This window comes from Chondrus crispus, genomic scaffold (genome assembly GCF_000350225.1).
Source record: "Chondrus crispus Stackhouse genomic scaffold, scaffold_388, whole genome shotgun sequence".
In the NCBI taxonomy this organism is placed as follows: Eukaryota; Rhodophyta; class Florideophyceae; order Gigartinales; family Gigartinaceae; genus Chondrus; species Chondrus crispus.
The window spans coordinates 1-7,210 of NW_005179285.1; the positions used below are offsets into that span (position 1 = coordinate 1).

Genomic DNA, 7,210 nt, shown 5'->3' on the forward strand with positions numbered 1-7,210 from the left:
AGATTTTGACGGACGTAGCCGGGGAAGACGGAGAACGGTGCGAAGCGGGAGGCAGGCTGTGGTCGTTGCAGAAGATTGCTAGACAGGCGGGGCTGAGTGCGTCCTTTGTTCGTCGAAGTTCGAGAGAGGTATTGTTTCAGCTGTACGATGGTCTGTTGAGATTCAGGAACGAGTCGGAAGTAATTGGAGAGTTCTTACGCAGGATAGAGGAAGTTGCGGAGAAGCCGTGGTTGAAGTCGCTTACACCTGGCTTGAACGTATCAGGCGCGGTGCAACACATATTTCCGGACCAGGGGAGCGTGGTGGGAATGTCGGGATGTGCAGCTAAGAACGAAGTGATCGCTTGGGGGGATGATGAGAAGCATCTGTTTCGTCGGACATTCCGGGACGGGGAAATGAAAGAAAACGTGTTGTTTGAAGTGGCACGGGGTGTGAGCAGGTTTTGGTCGGAGAACGGAAAGTATGTAGCGGTAGTACAGGCAGATAGAACAAGCGTGCAGGTGTGGGATATGCATACAGGAGCTACAGCAGAGCGAGTCGGACAGGAACTGGATGTAGGGCACCTGGATGTAAGGAGATACAGTCGCCCTTTTGACTTGACGGGGGATGGAAAGCGAGTAGCGTTTGGGAGAGAAGATGGTGTGGTTGTGTTGTGGGATGTTGAGAGAGGTGTGAAGATCAAGGAGGCAACGAATATGGGGGGCCATGTTGTTAAGAAAGTATCGCTTTCACCGGGCGGGAAACGGTTGGCGTGCACGGGAGAATGCGGCTCAAACAGGTCAATTTTGATACTGTGTGCAGAGACAGGGGAGATGGTTCGGGTGATTGGCTTGCCGAGTATTCGACTAGCCGACTACGTTTGGACCAAGTGGTTGATTTCGTGGTCGAACAATGGAAAGCGGGTCGCGTGCGTGGTCGCGATGGACCTTAGAAAAAGATCTGTTGAAGAAACAGTATCTGAAGCAAGATTGTGGATCTTTGACGGGGAAACTGGTAGGAGTATCGCGGAAAGCGCGCCTTTGGAATACGTTCGCTGTCTTTCATGGTCGGAGGACGGGACGCTGTTGTACTGTGGCGAGTCCTGTGGCGGCGGGCAGGGTGTGGTGTCGGTATGGGACGGACGCTCGGGGAAGAGAATATCGAAATTTGATGATTTTTTGGCAACGGCAATATCTCTGTCCGGGGATGGGAGATGGTTGGCTGCTTCCGGTGACGGCGGGGAGGTTTCTGTGAGGGACACAGAGACCGGGGCAGAAGTACGGCGGCACATGGCGACACACAGGGCGCGTGTTGTGGTCTTGGGCTGGCTAGAAGATGGAAAGCGGATGTTTTCTGCGGATGACAATTTCAATATTGTCATTTGGAGGTGGGATAATCTGGAGAGGGTGCAGGAGGAGGAAGAGGAAGTCGACAAGGTCAACAAGGAAGGGCAAGAATTCACGGCTGTTGCGTGGTCAAGCGATGACATATGTGCTACTGATGTTGGAGACGGAGACGTAGTGATGTACGATGTGAAGACGGGGAAGAAGATGTGGGGGGATGCTGAGACACACGCAAGCCATGTGTATTGTCTGGAGATGTCTAGAGATAGCAAGCGGGTGTTTACGGCAGCAGAAGATGGAACGTTTGCGATGTGGGACAGCAAGACGGGCGACAAGTTGTGGGAAGACTGGGCCAAGGGTGGTTACGCACAAGCATGTTGGTCCAATGATGGGACGAGGGTGTTCGTGTCGTTTGGATGGGGGATGGGGTTGTGGGACGGGAAGACTGGGAACAAGTTATGGGAGAGAATCACAGACGGCTACATGCACATCGGGTGCATGGCGTGGGCTGGAAACGACACGAAGATCGCGCTTGGCGGTATGGGTAACGAGGGCAGGGTCGTGCTGTTAAGCGCCAGAACGGGAGAGGCGATCAGGGTCGCATGTGGGCATACAGATGGCAGGGTCGTGCTGCGCGGCGCCAAGACAGGAGAGACGATGGGCGATGCCCCCGAACGTGTCCCAGATTCGGTCGGCCTGAAATGGGCTGCGGACCAAGGTCTGCTTGGGTGGTATTCAGACGAATTTGCAGACGAAGTTCACATAGATTGGTTCAACTTTGTGAAGCGGCCCTGGAGAGAAGGTGAAGAAGGTGTGCGGGCTTCGTTCTCTGTTGAGCGGGCTCCGTTCTCTGGTGCGCGGGCTCTGTTCCCTCATGCGGTGAAGTGGTCTCCAGATGACAAATGGATCGCGTCAACTGGATATAATATGGTTGAAAATGATGAAAATGGGAAACCAAGCAGAGTTGGAATTGATGAAAATGGGAAACCAAGCAGAGTCGGAGTTATGATCTGGAATTGGGAGACAGGTGTAACATATCGGTACCAGTGCCAATATAATAAGTATATGTTTCCACCCCATCCGCTGGAATGGTCTGACGACGGGCGACGCGTAGCATTTGGAATTGGAAGAGAGCTTGCGATATGGGATATTGAGACAGGGGTGATGTTAAGGTATAGCGCAAACAGTGAAGAGCTAACGCATATTGCTTGGTTCCGGGACGGGTCGCGAATGGCGACGGTGGGTGGAGGAACGTTACGAATCCTGTCCGTGACGAGTCAAAGCGCTGTCTGCGAAAAGCAATACGATGGTGTTGGGTATCTCAAAGAGAGCGATCTGCGCCAGTTCATCGATACGAATGAGGGCAAACTCACGGCGGCGGATCTAGAGAGGAAACTGGAGAGGAAACTGAGGATTCGGCAAAAGCAAGATGAAGATGGAGTGTTCTACAGGACAGGAGATGACGAAATCCGCCTAGCAACCGTTGCGGGATATCGTTGGTACTGTTCTACTTCAGGTCGGCACATTGCGATCCAGGTAGAAGCAAAACTGTACTTTTACGAGCTCGTGCAGTAGTGTGATTGTGAGTGTGTGAATAACCACTGGGCAAAAGGGGATGTCCCGGCCAGGACAGGACAGGAGGGGTTGTACCCACGGTATATGTAGTAAGGGATGATGTGCCAGGAGAAATTTGTATGTATTTGAAGTTGTTTCTAATTACCCGACGCCTCGATGCCCCTCTCCGCAAAAAAAGTAGCCGGCACATCTTTTCTATGTGTCGCGCGCAGTTGCGTCAGTGTGCGGGGAATAGTGTCGTCCAACGTAGAGACTGCGCGTAGCGAGACCAGCAAACAAAACTGGAGGCGGAACAGGCACATACGATATCAGTCGTTGTAGTATGAAGTTCAAGATATGCACGGCGGATTTGCGGTGGTTTTCGCTTTGTCAGGTATTAGAAACTTCGTTTCCGCCAGGAAACGAAACCTTGACGACGGTGTTGACGACGGTGTTAGCGTTGAGGTTGACGGCGTGTGTAGCGTCGAAGACGGGCGGTGGTCGGGAGGCTGTGGCTTGTTGGTAGTGGTGGGGGGAGCATGATGGAGCATGAACAGGTTGTGTGAAATGGAGGTTTTGGCTTGTTTGGACACGGGCAACTGCTCGTGCACGGACACTCACACATTAATGCCCTGTTCCAACCATCTCTTAAGAGATGGTTGGAAACAGGAAGCACTGGGCCGCATGCACCCGACGCGAAAAGTGGAGGAGGAAGAAGACAGGGGTACGGGATACCGCCGTGGCTATCCGATCAGCACTTGTTTGTGGTTACACCGTCAAGTAGACCGAGGCCAGGCACTCTTCCTTGTGCTCGGTGGGATGGCCAGAGACGACATTGTTTCCTGCCGCGGCCATTCTTGCTCGCCGGACATTCTCACTCACCGGAGGTACGACAGTCAGAAACACGTTGCAACCTTTGGCTTGATCCCGCGGTTGTAGGACGTGCAGTGCTTGATCCCGCCCATCCAGATGCGAGGATGGGCGGGAGGTGGGTCTAGATCAGACGTGGCATGCGTAGGATGCGTGCAGCTTGTTTCGTTCTGCGGCAGCGGAGCTGCGCCACGGCGGCAGAACAAAACAAACGGCACCTCTCCCACAGCCTGCCCTCCCACAGCCTGCCCTCCCACAGCCTGCCCTCCCACGGCCTGCCCTCCCACAGCCTGCCCTCTCACATCTCACAGCTTGCCCTCTCACAGCCTGCCGCAGCGGAGCAGGCTGTGAGAGGGGCCGTTTCTGCTGAGGGGCCGTTTCTGCTCTGCATGTGACACCGCAGCCAAAACCAAAACAATATATATTTTTGAGTGACACCGTAGAGGCAGTACCGCTTGCATTCGATAGTAGGCAGGCAAGGCAATAATATGCTGTTCGAGACCAATTACAACGTAGAGTTGTGGCCAGTAGGATAGATGACATCAAGGAAGGAACTGGGCGAGAAGGAAGACGAGAACGAGACATCAGGTGGATTCCTGAGGAGTTGAGTGGATTCTCGTCATGCGGAGAGTGGAATCAAATGGATTCCAGGGACGTCGGGAGGATTATCGGCATCGCCCCTGGACACCAATAAACAACTTGGTTAGGCACAACAGTATGGTTGTGAATCACATGATTCATCGTGCTCGACATGAATACATTCAGTGACACCTACATGTCTTAACATTTAGAGCAAGTGAAATCCAGTCAGACTCCATGACAAAATTTCCTGAAATGTGATATATACATGTATAGTGAAGTCCCTTCTGCAATACATTTCACATACTTGTACGTGTACAAAAAATGGCGGGAGAACGAGAGAACGAGTGTGTGTTTTGTTCACCGTCGAGGGCTTGGATGACGTTCCCTTCAGTGAGGATGAGGGTGTCGTCGGCGGAGGCGATCGGGATAGAAAGGGGGGGAAACGAGAGGGCGGCGATGGGAACGGCGGTGCACCGGGAGGGGCGAGTCTAATGGCCATTTCTGAGTTCTGAGTTCCTGCATTTTTCTTTGCTCAAGACCTTGTTTCAATTAAAAAAGCGTTTATATAATTTAATAGCGCACAAGGGCCGACTCAGCACGCGCCGCCTACCGCTACGTGATCAACTTTCCGTGTTGCCAGACCAAAGGCATCAACCCCTCCTCGTCCTTCTCCGGCACCTTGACGCCGTCAATCTTCGTCAAAACAATGTGATGGTCCTGCACATCCTCGGTATGCTCAATCGTGCAACTTGCCGCCACCATGCACTCTTCCTCCAGCCGTGTCCTATCCTCCTTCCCCAACGCAGCCCTCGTCACGTACCGCTCGGCAATGTCCTTCTGCCTTGTCGAAAGCGCGAACAGCCTCACGCCCGCCCCGACCCCGCCGAGCCCCGCGTAGAACGCGCTCGAGTGCGCCACATTGAAGCATATCATCCCGCGCGCCGCCGCAGGCACCGTGACGGACGTCGCCGTCATCGCCAGATCCTCCCCGTGGGCCGCGCTGGTTGACACCACCCACATTGCCGACGGCATCTGCCGCAGCAACGTTTTGGTTTGCTTGTGCAGTGGGTAGAACGGCAGCTTGGAGCGCGGTACGTCGAGTGCCACCGCGCGCTTGGCAAGGTACGTGTCTCGGTAAATCGCCTGCACGAATTCCGCCTCGCCTAGGCTCACCGCCGTTACCACCGCCTGTACCACGGCGCACCCGCCCACGACGGAGACGTTCTTCAGCGATAAGTCGGCCGTGACGCCTGTCTTGCGCTCGTCCAGCATCAGTGACGAGGATGATGATGATGACGACGTCGAAGGCCGCGGCGCGAGAAGCTCCACCCTTACCTGGTTGAGGGGGTCTTCCGCGACGAGCGACGCCCTTTTGAAAAACTCGTCATCCGTCACAAATAAGACCACCTGCTCCGGCTGCATGGAGCACCCGCGAAAGTTGTCCAGTTCAATCTCCGCCCCGTCAAACGTGCACCGGTAGTAGTTGGTCACTGTGTGGTGCCCAATGTCACCAACCGCTTGCTGCCGCTCTGCGGCGGAGAGGCCCTTCTCATCGCCGGAGCTCGTGGACGTGGAGTTGGGCTCGCTCCGCAGGGCGGGGCTGAAGATGTTTGCCGAGTAGAGGCTCTTAGCGGGTGCGTCGGGCCACGTGGCCTCGGCGCGGTCCATTGCGCAATACCCATACACGGTGTCCGGGTGGCTGTCGACGAGCTGCTGCAGAAAGGCCACGGCCTGCGGCAGGCGGTCAAACGTCATCGACGCAGTGGCGACGGATGATGGGGAGCGGAGGATTGAGGCTGGGCGCAGATGTCGGAAGGTTGGGGCATGTCGTATAAAGGTGCAGGGGATAGCGGGAGATGCGGAGGACGGAGACGCACGACCGCGCACGAAAGGCGCAAGAAGATGTCGCCAATGTACGGTATGATTGTGATAACCACTGAGCAAAAGGGGAGGTGCCGCTGACCAACGACATGAGGGAGGAATGACTGTCAGAGATTCACCCTGAGGGTGTGTCTTAACCCTATGCTCGATTTTGTTGACGATTTGTTCGAACCCCATTCGGGTTTTTTAAACGAGTTCGATATCTCTAGTGCCATTCGACGAAACAGGTGTCATTCGAACCGGGGGAACACCACAGTCATGTTGATATGCGTCTCGTAGCCAGAGCTTAACATGTCGCGACACAGGAAACAAAAGGAATATTAATTTGGACCGATCTTTGGACTGGGGTCCGAAACTCACGAAAAGTGTAGTTCAGCATCAACAACGTCAAGTTTGCTTTGTGAAGTATCATTGCCCATGAATTGAAGTTAAAGGCGTAGTTGGAAAGGGATATAGTTCGCGTTCGTCGCAAATGAATACTGTAGTCCAATCTAGCACGCAAGTATGCTGCAAGAGATAGACGGAGACCCTCCAAAGGCACGTTTGCCAGCTGCGATCTCCTCAAAAGAAGCGTTAGCGTAATTTGTCTCCATCTAGATACTCTTTGTCTGCTAGCGACTTTGGTGTGTCGCCGTTGTGATCCGCGTCTCTTGGTCATGTCTGATTGTGTGTGATGACCCACAAGCCAGCCACAGACTAGACCACACCATTTGAGGTAGGTAGCAGCGCCAGGACCGAATAAAAGCGCGCCGTCGGCCGCCCCGCCGCCGCGGGACGACCGGGGGCACGAGACTTACTTCGTCACAGGTCATGGGCCCCTATGCAACCACTGCCACCTTCCAGTCCACCTCAACACTCCACCACATCCCACAATCTCTCTTCGCAACGACAACGCCGCGCTGAACGCCGCGCCCTCAATCAAGACATCAACGAATACACAACATACCTTCTACAACAAGCAACACTCCACGAAAACGATCAACACGAACCCCAAGACACAA

At 54.3% G+C, this 7,210-nt stretch overlaps 6 protein-coding genes; 4 read left to right on the forward strand and 2 right to left on the reverse strand.

Moving 5' to 3' along the window:
- The first annotated feature begins 920 nt into the window (after positions 1-920).
- On the forward strand, positions 921-3,038 carry CHC_T00008335001 (WD40-repeat containing protein). XM_005718309.1 is given in 2 exon segments: positions 921-2,897; positions 2,898-3,038. The coding sequence occupies 1 exon segment, from the start codon at positions 921-923 to the stop codon at positions 2,895-2,897; it is 1,977 nt and encodes a 658-aa protein (XP_005718366.1). The 3' UTR covers positions 2,898-3,038.
- A 15-nt stretch (positions 3,039-3,053) lies between these two features.
- Positions 3,054-3,218, forward strand: CHC_T00001027001 (hypothetical protein). The gene has a single exon (XM_005718310.1). The coding sequence runs from the start codon at positions 3,054-3,056 to the stop codon at positions 3,216-3,218; it is 165 nt and encodes a 54-aa protein (XP_005718367.1).
- Positions 3,219-3,425: 207 nt separating this feature from the next.
- Positions 3,426-3,815, forward strand: CHC_T00001028001 (hypothetical protein). Its single transcript, XM_005718311.1, has one exon. It carries the CDS (start codon positions 3,426-3,428, stop codon positions 3,813-3,815), a length of 390 nt encoding a protein of 129 aa, XP_005718368.1.
- A 30-nt stretch (positions 3,816-3,845) lies between these two features.
- CHC_T00001029001 (hypothetical protein) lies at positions 3,846-4,097 on the forward strand. The gene has a single exon (XM_005718312.1). The coding sequence runs from the start codon at positions 3,846-3,848 to the stop codon at positions 4,095-4,097; it is 252 nt and encodes an 83-aa protein (XP_005718369.1).
- A 436-nt stretch (positions 4,098-4,533) lies between these two features.
- CHC_T00001030001 (hypothetical protein) lies at positions 4,534-4,827 on the reverse strand. The gene has a single exon (XM_005718313.1). The coding sequence runs from the start codon at positions 4,825-4,827 to the stop codon at positions 4,534-4,536; it is 294 nt and encodes a 97-aa protein (XP_005718370.1).
- Positions 4,828-4,940: 113 nt separating this feature from the next.
- Positions 4,941-6,083, reverse strand: CHC_T00001031001 (hypothetical protein). The gene has a single exon (XM_005718314.1). The coding sequence runs from the start codon at positions 6,081-6,083 to the stop codon at positions 4,941-4,943; it is 1,143 nt and encodes a 380-aa protein (XP_005718371.1).
- Between the last annotated feature and the right edge of the window lie 1,127 nt (positions 6,084-7,210).